A 17,465-nucleotide genomic window follows, 5' to 3' on the forward strand; every position below is an offset into this window, starting at 1 on the left:
AGAAACTGAATTTCAGTTATCAGGAATTTTCTCGCAATTGTAAGTACTTACTATATACTGAAAGGATGACTGGCTGTTCTGCAATTTGAAATTCCTCCTTTTTTTTTTTTCCTGAAATACCCTTTAGTAAGACTATTCCTAAAAATTTTAGTGGCTTACTGGGCAAAAAGGTCAAGAGATGTCTCAACAGTAATAGAGATCAATAAAATTTGAAAACAGTAATGGCAGGTCTTCTCCCAAACTGCTAATAGCTAGGATTGAGGAGGATGTCTGGAGAAGAACCAGGCAAGGAAGAATTTTTCATCTGAGAAGATGCTCTACTAGCTGAACAGGTGACTTCTCTGATAATGCTCTTCTGTCCACATACTTCAGATCACAGAATTACTGAATGGTTTGGGTTGGAAGGGACCTTTAAAGATCATCTAGCTCAATCCCCTGCTATGGGCAGGGGCACCTTTCACTAGATGAAGTGCTTGAAATGATGCTCAAAGCCCCAACCATCCCAACGTTGAACCCTTCCAGGGATGGGGCATCCACAACTTCTCTGGGCAACCTGTTCCAGTGTTACAACACTCTCATAGTACAGAATTTTGCCATTACATCCAATCTAAATCTACCCTCTGCCAGTTTAAAAAAACTGCCCCTTGTCCTGTCACTACAGACCCTGGTAAAGAAAAAAAAATCTTTCTCCATGTTTCTTATAAGCCCTTTTAAAGTATTGGCAGGCCACAATAACAGCTCCCTGGAATCTTCTCCAGGCTGAGTAACTCCAACTCTCTCTGCCTTTCTTCATAGCAAAGGTGTTCCAGCCCTGTCCCTCTTTGATCATTTTTGTGGCCCTCCTCTGAACCCACTCTAACAGGCCTTTCTTGTACTGGGAAACCCACAGCTAGATGCAGAGTTTTAGGTGGGGTCTCATGAGAGTGGAGTAGAGGGGAAGAATCACTTCTCTTGACTTGCTAGCCATGCTTCTTTTGATGCAGCACCACATAATTGGCTTTCTGGGCTGCAAGTGTACGTTGCCAGCTTATATCCAATTTTTCACCCACCAGTATTCCCAAGTCCTTCTCTGCAGCGCTGCTCTCAATCCATTTATCATCCAGTCTGCACTGATACTGGGGACTGTCCTGACCCTGGTGCTGATCTGACGTATTCAGAATTTTTTTTTCTTGTTTCTGTTCTTTTTTAACTCCAGGTGCACCAGATTCAAAGTTGACTGATAAACTCCAAACAGTGCTGAATGAACTCTCATATATTAGGAACCTGAGTGTGATTGCTTCTTAGGGAAGCAGAATGTGGAACTGTTCCTTCTCACTCAAAATAAATCTGTGGCAGATAGAATAGCATCTCTCAGGCATCTTAAGAATCTTGCATTGAATCCCAGCACAGTGCCAGTTTATTTTTTTCAGTAAAGCTTCAGATTTGATCCATTCCTTGCAGCAATTCCTGAAGACTTGTCAAAAGACCTTATTCTACCTCAGGTGTAGTTTCTGTTAGCATCAGTTAAGAAAATAATGTAGGTTCTTCTTCAGCCATGCAGAAGCAACACTTCAGAGATAAGTATAACGCTGCTTTACAGCTAAAAAGTTCAGGTGTATAGGTGAGAAGCTGGAGTTCAATCCCATGCAGTGGTAAGTATCTTCAGTTTATACAGGCTCAAGTGCCTACCCACACACTGTATCACCAAACATTCAATGATAAGTTATCTTCTAGAAATTGGATAGCAGAATAAATATAAGCAGTGCTTGCAGACATGCTAGGAAGAGGTTGCAAAAGTTGTTCTTTAAGATGCAACTTTTGTGTTCTTGTGCTTCTGACTTTTAAAGTACTTTGGTCTTCAACAAGACGTCAAACTACAGTGGAAAGGACCTGATCCCTCCCCTGATAGTTGTTTCCTGTGGTAAATGTAACTGTAGCACCTAAATCACACTATTTAGTTATATTTTACTTATATTCGCCAGGTCTTGATTCAAAAATTGTTAGTTTCAAAATTATCCAATAAGACCATCTTTTGACTATGTTGCACTTCAGTCACTCTTTCTAGTTTATTACCAAATCAGACAATTACTGAAAATGTAAACTGTAAATTTGTATCAGATGCCTCTACACATAAAAAAACATTTGACAGAAAAGGTGGTGCACAGAAAATAAAAACGAAAATCAATTCTGATCCTAGAATCTAAATGAAGAACTTTTCTTCTCAGCAGAGCTTTAAAGGAACCAATCACAATACAGTTTATAACAGCTAATTATTCTGTCAAAGAAGCAATGTCCAGAACAGGAATTCTATCTATGCTAACCATGTCACAACTATAATCACAAACACATACCACCAGGACTAGCCAAACAACAGCACTAGTGGGGGTAGGAACTGGGCGGGGCAGAAAAGCATCTGGATAAAATCCTAGGGCAGCTAGTGCTCACCATGACATTTACACTTAATCTGAGTCATTCATATCGTAATCCGTTTCTTCATCCTCACTCTGAGTGGCATGCAGCATGCAGCAAGTATAGAGAAAGGAAGGGAAAAGAAGAGATTGCAAATGAGTCAGAGCTGCAACAAATACAGTCCACTTACACTTGAAGCACCTGAGAATTACATTTATTTACTTTTATCTGGGACCCCCACTCCTTGTAAGAAAGTATGACAGCAGACAATTTCAAAGAGGAACATTAGAGATTTCATGAAAATTTCCTCTTTCAAATGTCCTAAAATCAGCAGATAGAAGTCAATAGTGCCATGCAACATAAATACAGGGACCATAACTATAGAGAAAACGTAAATAAAATTGTAAAGCTGGTACATAACTCTGTATACACTGGAGAATCTAGCTTTGCATGCAGATGTTATGAACACGCTTTGGTCATTTGTCTCAAGAGTGACAGCTCAATAAGGTGGTATGAAAGAGAAGAATGCTTGTGGGTTATCTTTCAGTAGCCCTATGGCTACCAGTAAAAGCCACTGGAACCACTTAAAGTCAATGTCCCAAATGCCATTAATTTCATTAGGTTTAGTTGTAACAGAAGGTTACACAGAAGTCAGCTACTAACTGACTACGCAAACTGTTTTCCAAAACCAGAAAACACATGAAAAAAAGTCTCTAAGAAGAAATGAAGGTGAAGCTTGATTAGATGGGCTATGAGAAAATGCTTTTTCCTATTCTGAAAGTCCAGTACTATTAATTAAAATTGAAGTGCTTGTCAATAAAAATTACATACTGGCAGTTTTTTGTTTTCTCTAACCCAACTTGCTGTAAAACTAATAGGAAGACTTTCTCATGGCTTCTAAAATTCAGTCCCAGTACATTAACACGTTATACCGTATATATCACAGGATACCAAAGTTTCAGTCATATGGCTTCACAAGACCAACTCAGATACTAATGAAAAGATTGCAGACTAGAGGACTAATGCTGTCTAAGAGGAAACTATTGAGACAACAGCTCCCAAAGTCCCATCAAGATTCCTGAACACAGCTGTCGGAAACCTCTCAACCAAAAAGAAATTTTTCGTGTTTTTTTTTTTTTTTTTTTTTTCCCCCCAGGCACAAAATATACCTATAAAAAATAATTGATCTATTAGAAACACAATATACAAAAAATGATTCTTCAAGTATTGTCATCAATTGCTAGCAACAGTTCAACTCTTCCAGGACAAACAGAGTGAACGTTTGTATCTCCAACCAAAATCAAGAGTAATTCTTATTCATTACCCTGGTCAAATTATGCTCTGCTCTCTTCTCTGAAACAATGACCAAGAAGCACTTCAATGTCTTAGATTTAGCTTCTCTCAGAGCTACTGAATTTACACAGTTGTACTGCACTGTGAAATAACTTTTGTATTTAAGGTTTAATAGTTTTATTTGAACTGTGTTTTCTTTTACATTAAGAATGCAGTGTAACTCTGGTAACTTCTGAAGTTCCCTGAAGATATACTACCATTCCTTATGAAGATGTTTATTAGGCTCTAGAATTCCACGTTTTATTTCAGATACATATCTCAGCCCTAAATTATTACCATACACCTCTTTAACCTGTCAACTTTTAAAGTCTTCCTGAATCACCCAGGCAAAAGCAGACCCGGACTACGGTTTTGGAAGAGTGAGATGTGGCTTACCCACATTCACTTTTTACCATTGACTACGTTAATCCCTTACAACTCTTTGGAAGTTTTATCTCAACAGTGACAAAAGAGCATAAATTAATAATTTCACTAAGAATCCAACAGAAAGCTTGAAGTATTTTTATAGCATAGTTTACAAAAACGTCTCCATATGTGTAGCTGTATAACCAAGTTACAAGGCACATAAAGTACTCAAGTTTTATCTATTTGAAGCCTCAGCACCAAGACCCAGAACAATTCTTAGCATTATTTCAAAATTAATTTCTTTGAAGGTGATTCTTGAAAAAACAACCTTTGATGTTTTACCATTTGTTTCCCACCTACATATACTAAATGAAAAGCTAACAGAAGCATCCAGTTGGTCTGTAGTCATCTCCTTGTACAAAGCAACAATACAATGATAAAAACTGTTTGATATGCATGGAAGAGAAGAAATACACTTACATACATAACTGGTCTGCCTTATTACTATTCAGTTATATTTTTACATTTTCCCCTGTACAAATCCTGAAAGACAACTGAGTAAAATTCTAAGATATTGTGCCCATTACAATCTTCCTGTAAAGCTGGTTACAGAAAGTAAAGAGAACCGGGTAGAAACCTGAAAATACTAAGCTAACAAATACCTTCATTTTATAACATAACGCACATGACTATGTTTTTCAGAAAGAGCATATTACAATCTCCATTCTTGACAGTAAGATTTCTTCAGTTGAACTCAAGGAAGAAAAGTTTTCAACTGACCCAGTGGCAGAATAACGAAGCATTCAAATGTGTAAGAAACAAACCTCAATTCTCAACTGTAAAGAGCAAATATCTGCCAATACTCGAAAAAACAGGACAAGTATCAGGCACAGTACAGACTACTGCATTTAAAGAACCCATTTGATATAACAAATGCATGCTGTGCCATTTACAGTCTCTCATACAATGGACAGGGAACCATTATTAGTCATGAGTGAGGGGCAAAAAGACAATTAAATAATGGTCCAGAAGAGAGGTAGGCCTAGCACAACTCAGTGAAGCTCATCCAATCTGACACCATTTCTTTAGTCCTATATCTGGTAACTTACCTTTGCTTTTTCACTGGGTTCACTGGTTGTGCCGTAGGGAGTGTTATGCAATTCCTTTGAGACAACACACAGAAATTCAGCCTGATCTTCATTGCCATAGTTATAAGAAGAACCAATACTGACCAGCTAAAAGATGAAAAAAAACAAACAACAACAACCCAGTCAATTGCATTATCACATAAAACAAATTCCGTAAGTTTTCATCATTAGTACAAATACTCCTCTTCAGACTGCTGGTTGTGCCTGAAGCATGATTCTCCACTTCAATGCAAATACATTTTGATGTTGACATATACACTGACACTCTGATGATAAGATAAACATAGCTTTTCTTTTTAAACATTTACAGAATTACTGATTTACAGTTATCATTATACTGTGAAAGAAAAGGCTACAGAGGCAGGCCAGTGGAGAAGTAGCCTTTTCTCTGTTTCTGTTATTTACCGGAAACCTTCCCATCCTCCAAAGTTAATTTTTAGAAAGTCTGTATATGGTATCTTAATGTGGCATGATTTAACATATAAATGGCTGCATGCAAGAAGCACTTTAGACTTAAAGGGATACCCACCACTTTACTTACAGAATACTGGTCCTTCTATTAAAACATATTTTGAGTGGACAAAGACAAAATTTGCATTTGATTGGAAAACAGCAAGACGCAGCATGGTGGCACACCAAGATTAACATCTGAAATTCATATGTACTGCTACGAGTAAATTAATTAAGGAAGTGCTGCAAGTGGAAGCCATATATAATGAAAAGTGATGTATTTACAAGCTTCTACAAGTCTTGATATTGAATGATAAATGACAATTTACTGAGAAAGAAGGATATACTCAACATCAGTACTACCTCATATGCAGCATGTTTATCAAATGGCAGAAATTTCATGTAACTTGTCTTACCTTACACACAGTACACTTACCTAATGCTAGAAGCTTTACATAGCCTGCCTTTCCAATCCAGAATCAATTCAGTTGTAGCTGGTTTATTTATTTTAAAAGTTCATTTCAAAAGCATGACAAGATACTGTACAATGCTATTACTACTGACACAGATCAAAGTCCAAAAACCCAATCTGTTGCACAGATAAACTATATCTAAATGTCATTACCAAAACTATATAAAATCTACCTACCAAATCACCATAGACATGTGACAAGGCTGTTGTATTCCCCAATCTCTATTATATCATTAAAGTACCCTGGTAATGGCCCTGTAGAAAAGGCCTGACTTGTTTTTTAGTGCAACAGCACTTGAAACACTGTAGTTACATATCTAAAAACAAAGTGTGTACTGCCATTAGTCTAGCAGAGCACCAAAGAAAGTAAAAGCTTTGTTAAGGCAGGGAAGATACCGCCAAAACAAAATCTTGATCCAGAATCTGTACTTGAGGCATAAGATTATTCCCTCAACAAATGTGGAAGGTAGATCAAGGTTAAAAGCAGCTTCCATATAGCACTGTCAGGAGAAAATAAAGCCTCATTGCACTTTTAAGGACAGAGAGGAGAGAGATGCTCAGATGCTCCAGCACTGTGGTAGGACAGCCAAGCAAGCACCTCCACAGACAGAGCCAATGTCTACAAAGAGCAGCAGGCAATACGTCTGCACCATGAGCCAACTTGAGGCCAGGCCTTGGCAACGGCAAAGTTTTTGGACCCTGATGGTATTACAGAATACAAACTTCCAATGCACAGTACTGGCAATCAAAATTCAGCACTCTCAAACTACCTACGTTAACTATACTGTCTGGGTGTGATCACCTGAAACCTTTCCCTCCCTCCTCCACTCCTAACATCACACTAGCTCTGCAAAATACATACAAAGTCAGTAATGATCAAAACCAAATGTGATCAAGACATTTTTGCACCAAAACCATGCAGTGAAGTTACAAAATCCCAGGTGTTGTAGAAGCACCAACAGATCCTCATACAAAGGCACCATTTGTCTAGAGACGTTAAGCCAGCTAATCTTTCCCAATAGATACTCTGCAGTCTGCACCATAACATATTTGTGTAATCACAAAACCCATAAAGTAACTAGTTGCTTAGTTGCACAAAATGGACTAAGAAAGTCCACTGGAAAATCAGCCCAGACTTACTCCATATATAGAGGTGATTTACTGATTCTCTTCCTATCAGCACAAAATATCATGCACAAATTTTCAGGAAAAAAGTAAAGCTGGCTCTAAGCCTGTTGGTATAAAGTGGTATAGGGTTTATTCTATATATTATATAGCAATTACAAACCATACAATACAAATAACTGCTACAATTATTGAGATACAATGCAGGACTACTTTAAACAGTATTTTTAACCCACTTAAAGGCTAGAAAACATTCAAAAGATTGATATGTGTTTAAATAAAGCCACACATAATTTACCTTCTCGGAAGAGAAATTTAAAGAATAAAATTCAAGCGTATGATTTGATTTAGTATACAGTCAACTTTTCTTCTTGCAAAATGGCAAGAACTTGATAACAGATAAGCTATGATAACAACTACCAGAAGGGAAAATAGAAATAAATGACCTCTGAAAGCATATACAACACAAGATCCAAACATCAGCCAAATCATCAATCCTGATTCAACAAGGTTGATAGGTCCTCAGCTGATAGCTACTTACATCCCCCACTAAAGCTTCATAATCCAAATAAATTGACCTTTTGCACATAAGTCTTTTTAGGAGATGTGGCAGTCTGATTACTTATTAGCTAGTTGGATACAGCTATTGATTTTGCTGACTGCAAAACATCTGGATGACTTTTTGCCATTATTAATCAGCTTGTGCATTTCAAGATAAAGTCACTTTTGCAATATTAAACAAAAGTTCTTCAGAACTCCAGCACGATACTCTTGCAAGCAATTCCATATGGGTGTGATCAAAAATGTATCATTTACATAGTATCAGTAGCATGCTAGAAACTTCATCATAGCTTTTTGAGATGCATCAGCAACAAATAAGGGTTGTGGCAGGAAAAGAAACGGAAAATGATTGCAGGTTATAACTGAACAGTTGTGTCAGAAAGTACAATCAGAACTATTTTAGCATTTGTATTCCAAAAGTCACCCCATTGTTCCCAGTGTTGGTGGCAATACTTTAAAGAAGAATGCTAATAAACTGGAAGGACTTGTTAAACTCTCCCATCTCATGTCCATCTGTCCATCCGCCCCCCAAACAAGAACCCACAACAGATCAGAGTAATGCGAGGTGTGGAAAATGTCTGTTACAATGCATAGGAAAAGCATTTGGAGATTACCCAGTGTACTGTTTCTCAGACTCTCGGAAAGGGCAAACTCTTTTTGACTCATGGGACTTATACAGTACAGAGAATTTTAATGATCAAGAACTTAAGAAAAGAAAGAAAGAACATTTTGAAACTCTTAATTTCAAAGATTTGTATGCTTATATATACATATATATGTATGTATTTTTCCTCATTGGTTCTTTCTTTCCATGACTTGTTTCATTACACTCTTTACTAAAAGCAGTGTGATCCTGCTTGAGAGTCCCTGTGAACCCCAACAGTGTCATAACTGAGCACAGGAAAATGCCAATGTGTACTTATCACAGAAAATTCATTAGATAATGATCCATTTATTGTTTGCATGGAATAAGGATGCTGACACTAGCAGGCTGTCAGCCGTAACTAAAAAAGGCAGGAATGGAAACCATAATAATCAACAGAAATAGAGTTATTTGCATTATATTGCTTGATGTGTCAATACAGGTCAGGACCTTCCTGTAAAGACAAAGAATTAACAACAGGGAAGTTCCTATCTCATAAAGTGTCTGGTTTAGGCCCAGCCGGCAACAAAGCACCAGGCGGCCACTCGCTCACTCCTACCCCTGCCTCAGTAGGATGGGGAGGAGAATCAGAAGAAAATAAAAAAGTAAAACCCTGTGCGCTGAGATAACACCAATTTAATAGAACAACACAAGAGAAGAAAACGATAACAATACTGATTAAAACGAATATATAAAGTGAGTGATGCACAATGCAGCTGTTCACCACCCAGTACCCCGCGCCCGGCCTCCAAGGCCAGTTCCCCTAGTTACATACTGAGCATGAGGTCAGCATGGAGTTGAATATCCCCTGGGCTGCTTCAAGTCACCTGTCCTGGCTGTGCCCCCACCCAGCTCCTGGTGAAAGTTAACCCTGTCCTAGCCGAACCCAGGACATAAAGTCTGAACTTTTAAGTAAGATAAAAGATGACAATAAGAAAGGGCAGAGATTTTTTTTTTAAAAAAAAGGTTTGGCATAAGTAAAGGTGGGCAGAGACTACTTGATGCCTAGGTACGGTCAGGCTTGTTTTCAAAAAGGAAAGATTTAAGAATGATTTCGAGGACAATAATGAAGTAACTTTCTAAAGAACTTTTCCTAAGTCTACAGCTCTGTGATAAGATAACTGTGTCTTACAAAAAATGTTTAAGAAAAAAACAATGATAAAAGTAGTATAGGTGAGAGAATACGTCAAGTAAATCCTGAATCAAGTTACTCAACGGCAGCAAAACACAAAAATCTCTTTGTATCTTAAATCAATGACTGTACACCTAAAAACATCCCTATGAGTATTCAAAATGGTTGGTGCATCACTTTTAGGAACCTTATTTTTGAGGTGAAGAAATATCATGCCTAACTGACTTGAGACAGCTCTCAAAACCAGCCACGTTTCAACAACTTGCCTATACAGATTTGCTATACTGGTTTGTTAATATTGTTTCAGAATGTATACAGTATATTTACAGGACATATTAGCAATAGTGTTATCATCACAAATGACCACTCCAACTTGCACAAACAGCATTCCTGCCCTTCCCTGCTTCCCACTGGAGTTACTCATATTAACTAACTCTTCCACTTCATGACTACCAATTTCCTTCTCTTTCTGTGATAGTCTGGTTCTCAAAACTGAGTACATTTCATAACAATTATTTTCAAATTCTATTTTGAATATTCTTCTAGTTTGAATATTACTTCTATTTCAGATGTGGCGAACTCCTTAAACTTCTTGTACACTAGAAAGCTTGTCTTGGAAGCTTGCCTTTTTCTTTTTTTTAATTATACTAACAGTTGATAGAATAAAAGAAAGTCCTGCCCTCAATTTTTTTACAGAATCAAGTTGTACGAATGTAAGAATGGCCTCTACACCTTTTAGAGTTATAATGTGTTCACTCTACTGCCTTCTCAAAGGATTTGCAAAAGGCTACACAGATACATACACATCAGCCATTAAACTCAACAGTGATGACTGACACGAGGACCGCAAGCATATTTATTTCAGGTCTCTTAATGCAATTGTCAGACTTTAAATCTAAGAGGGAGGAAAATTCATTCCCTTCTAGATTTCTTTTTTTTTTAATTTTATTTTATACCTGCCTTAATTTCTTCACTGCCTTCCCCCATCTCCCATTTTATTATGCTGAATTTTACTTTGAGCTATCTAGGAGATGAACACGAGTAACATCATGCTGCCTATACCCTACACATTCTTAACAACAGGCCACATTTCTTACTCCACTCCAGAAAGTCTGCAAACCCAATGCATAAATTCCACATTACAAACGTTACCTATACAACTGCAAGAAACAGATAGTGCTTGGTATATTGAAAGCAGATTCTTGAACATAGTTAGGCAACAGCTCAGGTATAAAATCTACAATTGCATGGCTAAGAGTCCATGTAACCTCCTATCCAAGGTTCTACTCATATTAAGTCACTTTACTGTCATGTTACCTTCATGATGTTATACTGATCTTTCAGACTGAATAACCATTTATATAGCAGGAAAAAGAACAAATACTCTAAGTATTTTATTGATGAAAATACTACAGAACAGCAGGTTCCCAAACCAATTCACATAAGACACTTCAAAAGGGAGCACAGCTATGTAAAAAACTGGAAATTGCTTCCAATGTTACTGGTTAGCAAAAAATCCTTCCCATACTCTTTAACACTGAGAAATAACACAGTAATTAATATATCAGTGACCTGAGGATAAGGGGAACAGGAAGGACGAGACAGCTTAAAAAGCCAATGAGTGAAGCTATGATTCTTCATTTGGTTTTCAAGAAAATTTCCCAAGGGGAAAAATAACCAAAACAACGAGGAAGTTAAAAAAAAAAAAAAAAAAAGCCAAAAAACCCCAGGACATTCTTTCCACTCAAGACAAGATTTAAAACTGCTGGTTTGGTTCTCCCCTCACTCCGTATTTTATTTCTGAAAAATTCTGTTATTTGCAATTCCATTTTGAAAATATTTCATCCACCTTAAAAAAAAAAAAAAAAACAAAACAAAACAAACAAAACAGTTAAGTTCTGAGTTACCAGAAATAAAGGGTCCAAACTCAAAACATAACTGGCTATTAAGTGGATGAAATACACCCAAACTGGAACAATGATTAACATAGAAATGACCCTTTCTAAAACCGGTGAACTCAAAGCTTTATTTTCAGAGGTCATAATGTTTAAATTGTACCACTTTTATTCAACAAGTATGGATCAAAGGCTGTTAACTTTGGAGGAAGATTTAAGGAAAAGAAGTTACCTATTGAGAAGGTAAGAACTCTTAAGAAAAACCTTTAACTAAATAACTAGGGGTTTTTTGCTTGTTTATTATTTTTACAATATGAACATTTATAATGTATAATGAAATACTGTGAATATAAATAAAAGCCAGTCACAAATACACACAAATTACTATGTGCTGTACATCCAGGAATAAAGTGGAATGATTTGAAAGCAGCAGAAATGCAAGGAGGCCAAGCATATCAGTGTGAGGGCAAAAAGAATGGTGTGACACACCTCACTGCAGCATTTCTGGAAGCATCTCTCTTCCCCTTTCACTTCCCGTGACACTATCAGCAGATACTCTGACTGCTGGGCCCGGCCACAGCTGTACTGGGAACCTATACTGACAAGCTGAAATAACCAATCAAAGCAAAACACAAAAAGAAACCTTTGTAAAGCTGAAGCACATATCGTTATCCAAATTGTACAAATAACAGATGAGCTCAAACGTTCAGGTAACATTTACTTGCCACTAAAACAGGTTGCTATCAAGCTACAACTTTCATTTCAACATACTTAAAATTTATGAAGGCAGTTGCAAAGCCCTTTGTAATTTCAAGGGAAGTTAATAGTTACTGATAGTAAGTCACGTAACTTCCCGTATCACTGTGGTGTAGCCAAATACTCTGAAAAACAAAGTATGGTGTATTATGAAAGTGAGCATTATTTTCCTGTCATACTTGCAAAGTGCAGAAGGTAACATGGAGATAAGACTGGAAGGTGTTATGTAAAGAAATATATCAAGTCTGGGTATGAAAGAGCTTTATCTTATTCCAGATATTGATAAACAAAATACAGATAAGGAAACATATGAAGTCAACTAGAAGAAAAAAAGTTGAGTGCTCTAAATTGGTTTTAGAAGGGGCAATTTACAAAAGATCCAAGAAAATAACTGGAGTGGAAAAAATTTTGTCTTGTTCCCATAAAAATCAGTACGAAGAACTCTGTTCACTCTTACCAAATGTCTAATAATTCGGAAGTTCAGAGCAACCTCAATTAAATTTCTCAACTTATCACAAAAAATTTTTCTTAATTATACATGGCAATTCCTAGTCCATTTAAATTAAATCAAAGCCTATCAGTGCACTTGAGAAAGATTAGAGCTTTAAATTAATTGTGAAGAACTAGACAACAACTGCCTATTCTGAGTAAACTGGTGATTGCTACTCATGAGAAGGCTCATGAACGGTAAATGCATTTTTATCCTGCTTTTGTGATGTGAATAATTTTGAAGGCAGCAGCTAAATACCATCTTCCTCATACAGTGAATTATTTCAGACAGCATTATGGTGACAGACTCAGGTTATGTTAATGATTAAAATTTACATGACTTACACAGCACTGCTGTCTAAAGCTTTTCTATATAGCAATTTTGTATAGCCCAAAGTTTCTCATTATGTAGTATTGCAAAAATACTGTTTTTTCTGAGTGCCTGAAAATGTAACAATTGAAGCTAAAAATCATCTGCAAAGTAAACCCATTGAAATCACAAAAGTGGGGCAGCACAATTATTGGCAGTAGTTTTTGGACTGAGACTGATAACATAATTGCAGTATTCTAGCAGCACGTTCACTCATATTCTTTGGAAAAGTGCACCAATACATCTGCCTAAGTGCACCAGAAGTTTTACACCTTCCACTCCTATTTAATCATCACATTCAATTGTATGTTACAAGAAAATTTTGAAATGTTAAGGGGAAATAAATATTTCGGAGCAAAATCAACCACTTAAACATGTTAGATGGGGCACAGAGCACAAGGATTCTCAACCTATAGGAATATTACTCCTCTGAAAAAGCTCATGATTTCCATCCCAGCAATGATAATATGTAATAGGCGTGGTAGGTGCCACCCCAAAGACTGCTTCTGAAGGAAGCATGCTGCTGAACAACACAGGTTTAGAAAAGATAAAAAATTACAGAAATGCTACAGTGTTCTCAAATCTTAACAGTAGAACTGTTTAGATTACACAGAATATTCTAATCATGTTTCAAGTGAATGATGTCTGCTAAAAGCAGGTCTGCAATAAAACCAAAGGAGAGAATGGCTTACTCTAAGGTAATGAGAAGCTGAGCACTATGAGACCATACAGGTGTTGTGTTTATCTACTTCACACTATGTGTCCAAAAGAGAACAACATGGTGGAGGGAGGAAGTAGGGAGAAAGCTGGATGAAACAAGGACATAATGTTCAAGAAAACCGCTGGAATTTTCCAGTTCTAAAAGAGATTGTAAATTCTAAAACAGATTATAATAGTTCTTTCAGCACTTGCACTGTCAAAGCAGTATTACTCCCCAACACAATATTCCCAAAGAATACACGGCTTTAGGACAGGTAAAAGCCATAGTAACATTTAATCTGTTAAAAAGCAAAGAATCTCTATTTGTAATGAAAGCTAGTTTCTCATGACCTTTCAAGAAGAATGTCAAAGAAACTTTGTCAATGCACTGGTCAAAAAAGAGTCATGTGCATTAAGTGAGTTTTTTCAGGGACTTAAACAACATTCAGCTTCTGGCATGCCAAACAGACCTGGTATTACCTGAGTCGGAGAACTGAAGCGTAAGAAGCTTTCTCCATGCTGGTTTAGTTTATTTGGTAATGACACCAGCACCTTACACTTAATCAAATACAAAAAAAATGTTCTCTTCTACCTTTGTGTGCCATATTTTTCAAAAATGTTGCTTTGTTGTATTTAGAGTGAGACTGCATAGGATAAGAGTCTTGTGTTTATTCCAATCTCTCCTACAGTTGGTACCAGACACTGAAAAAGATGCTGGCAACTGAGCACTTGTGTCTCACTCCAGAGCTAACAGATTCATTGCTCCAATGCAGTATCAATATTCTTGTAGGTTAGGAATGTGAAGGATGAAGAGGTCATGTAGTTAGTTTCTTATTTACATAAATTAGCAAAGTTAAGATAACACAAAGATCTTTCAATTTTACAGTGTATTCTTGAATGTACACACAAAGCTATTTTCATGCAGTGCAATGAATGAAAATATTAATGTAGCTCACATCTATCCAGCTTCACATCCACGTTGGTTACATTCATCCTCCTATGCGTATCAGTCCTTTCTCTGAAGTACCATTGTTTGGGCCTGACAAACATTTAACTCCCAAGCTCATCTCTTTTACCCAAAGCTCTTTATATCTGACCTATTGTTCGTATAAACTTGCATTAGTCAATTTTAGTTTATTCACCCTTCAAATGCTCATGTGTAGACACCGAAGAATTATATTTCAAACCTGATGTAGATATTTTTATATAAAGTCAACACAATTTACCTCCTGGGAAGCTAGGGGTTTTTTTGTTCTCTGACAAGTAAGAATGCAAATATCAAAACTTAACTTAACTGTGTCTCTATCTACTCAATGTCTGAAAATGACTGTACTTAGAAAGATTCATAGAATTGACTTCATACTCCTCTTTCACATAACTGAATTTTTAGAAGACTTTGTAATTATATCCCATATGGTTTTTTTACCTGTTCAAATTTCCAGCCATCAGACATTGTGGAAACCATTTGAGTGAGTTCCTCTTCTTGGCACTGCAGCACCCTGTACACATGTTTGACTGGCACCTTCAAGAAGAAATACAAGATGCTCAATACAGCACAGAATTCACTATGTTTGTGACTTGTCTAAAGTTCCCCTTATTCTTTAGAAATGGTAAGCAACACCACCTTGAACACTTTGCCTATTTTGTTGGTTTTGGGTTTGGTTTTGGTTTTTTTGGTTGTTTTTTTTTTTTTTTTTTTAAATTATTATATTTTTTAAAGAAATCTCATCTGTTCAGAATAACCTTGTAGAAGACTCAATGCTTCATGAATACTTCAGGGACTGAAAGTGCTACTTACCAGTCATAACAAAATAATCATAAGACTTACCTATCGTTCTATGTGGTAGCAAACCACATCATTCAAAATCAAGGTTGAAGTTCTGCAGAGGCCTACCTAACTTTAAGGAATGTCTGATCATATTCAAAAATGTCTTTATTTCCCTGTCAAAGTTTCCTATCCAGAGCAATGAATCACTAGGACCATTTCAGATGAAACCCTTTAGAAAATGCTGTCAGAGCAACTCTGCTATACCACAACACAGCTTCAAGAGAAATTTGGTAACATAGGTTTGCAGTATCTCTCCATGAAGACTCGGTTATCAGGGAAGGCCAGAGTAGCAGAGTTAAAGAACAAATTTAAATGCTTTCTGTACTTAACAGTTTAACATATTCACTTTCATGAAGAAATATTCATGAGCTGCTATGAGAAGAAACGAAATCTTCTCAACTACAGAGCACTGCAAATAAAGAAACTAACTTCACTACAAAAGCATATGACAGGAGCTAAACAACATCTGTATGTATACAGTATAAACAGCAGTAATACCATAGTTAGGCAATCTCATCATATTCAGAGTATTTAAATGTGTATTAGAAAAATATATTCTACAAAAGCTGTTCCCTAAAATAACTATTTCCAGAAATTATAGTATGACAAATTCTACTATTACCAGACACTTTTGAACAATTCTTCAGAATGTTTTCAGTTTTTGAACAGGAACTGGAACCACATGCCTGTACCCTTTGTAAGCAGACTGGCAGTTACTGGTGATTAAGAATATTAACCTTTGCATACTAATGGTTCCAGCTCAGCCAGTGATGGAGGCAGCCATTCTGTATCTTACTAAGGAAATAAGCAATTAAGGAAAAAAAAAAAATGGAACCCACCCACTACTTGCCATAGAACCAATAATCAAAAACACACTAGAAAACATCCTCACCTGTGAGATTTTGCTGTCTCTTTCTCTTATTTTGTCCTTTACCAGTTTTATTAGTGATGTGATATTGTAGAATTCAGCCTCTTCCAGTACACCTAGTATGAGAACATTTTTTTTGGAAAGAGAGTGTAACCAAAGATTCCAGGCCAAAACCGCCAAGCTATGTTCCTAAGATTACCTCCTCTACAGCTATAGAAAATTATTTATTTTGCCCTAGGAAAAGTTTACTTACTAACCTAACAATTCTGGCTTCCTTCAGGCACATGTAGTTCAAAGTTTAGCTCATTTTGAAAAACTGTCTTAAAAACATCTGAAGAAAACTGGTGCCATGTCACATACAGAATGAAGAAAGAAAAGGAGCACAAATGCCATTCATAGCAGACTGATGAATAACCATAGCTCAGGCCCTGCCTCAGGCTAGAATACGAAAGAAATATTCAAACAGCCCTACTGTAAAGCACTGCAACTGCTAGTGTGCAGAAAAATTTTCCTCCTGTCATTTGAGATCTTAGACCCCAAAACAAAAGCTTAAAGATATATGACAGACTGCCCCCATTCACAAGTTCAAAGTTTACCTGTTCTCCACACATACTGTGTTTAACAATGCACATGGAAATTTTATTTCACATTATTTCCTGCTAATATTGTTAGACTGTATTTCTCCTTGATGGATTTCTTCAATACCTTATCAATACAGTTTTAGTACTATATGGTTTAAAACAGTCATTCTCCATTAGGGTAAAATTGATATGAACTGGAGACAGAGAGGGAGAAGCTGAGGGCAGAATTTACTCTTCAAAAGCATATTCCACACATCTGAATATCCCAGACCTTCACTCTTGCTTTGCTTTACATCTTCTAAAGCTTGTTTCACAGACCCTATTCTTATGCTTGAAGAGGACTAAACTCAAATATTTCACAT

At 36.6% G+C, this 17,465-nt stretch overlaps 1 protein-coding gene across 6 annotated transcripts in view; it reads right to left on the reverse strand.

Moving 5' to 3' along the window:
* LOC104365101 (BTB/POZ domain-containing protein KCTD5) overlaps positions 1 to 17,465 on the reverse strand; it is a 37,739-nt gene that overhangs the window by 9,110 nt on the left and 11,164 nt on the right. For 2 of the 6 annotated variants that reach the window (XM_042798944.1, XM_042798946.1), the window contains exons 3-7: positions 16,547 to 16,638; positions 15,253 to 15,348; positions 12,002 to 12,118; positions 5,196 to 5,321; positions 2,425 to 2,483 (exon numbers count right to left, since the gene is read on the reverse strand). In XM_042798944.1, the coding sequence (XP_042654878.1) occupies positions 2,439 to 2,483; positions 5,196 to 5,321; positions 12,002 to 12,118; positions 15,253 to 15,348; positions 16,547 to 16,638 (476 nt within the window). In that variant the 3' untranslated portion in view covers positions 2,425 to 2,438. Of the gene's footprint in view, positions 1 to 94; positions 1,676 to 2,424; positions 2,484 to 5,195; positions 5,322 to 12,001; positions 12,119 to 15,252; positions 15,349 to 16,546; positions 16,639 to 17,465 lie in introns of those variants that run through there. The other 4 variants (XM_042798945.1, XM_032987566.2, XM_042798947.1 and 1 more) reach the window with 4 other exon arrangements.

This window comes from Tyto alba, unplaced genomic scaffold (assembly GCF_018691265.1).
Source record: "Tyto alba isolate M040663 unplaced genomic scaffold, T.alba_DEE_v4.0 Super-Scaffold_28, whole genome shotgun sequence".
In the NCBI taxonomy this organism is placed as follows: domain Eukaryota; kingdom Metazoa; phylum Chordata; class Aves; order Strigiformes; family Tytonidae; genus Tyto; species Tyto alba.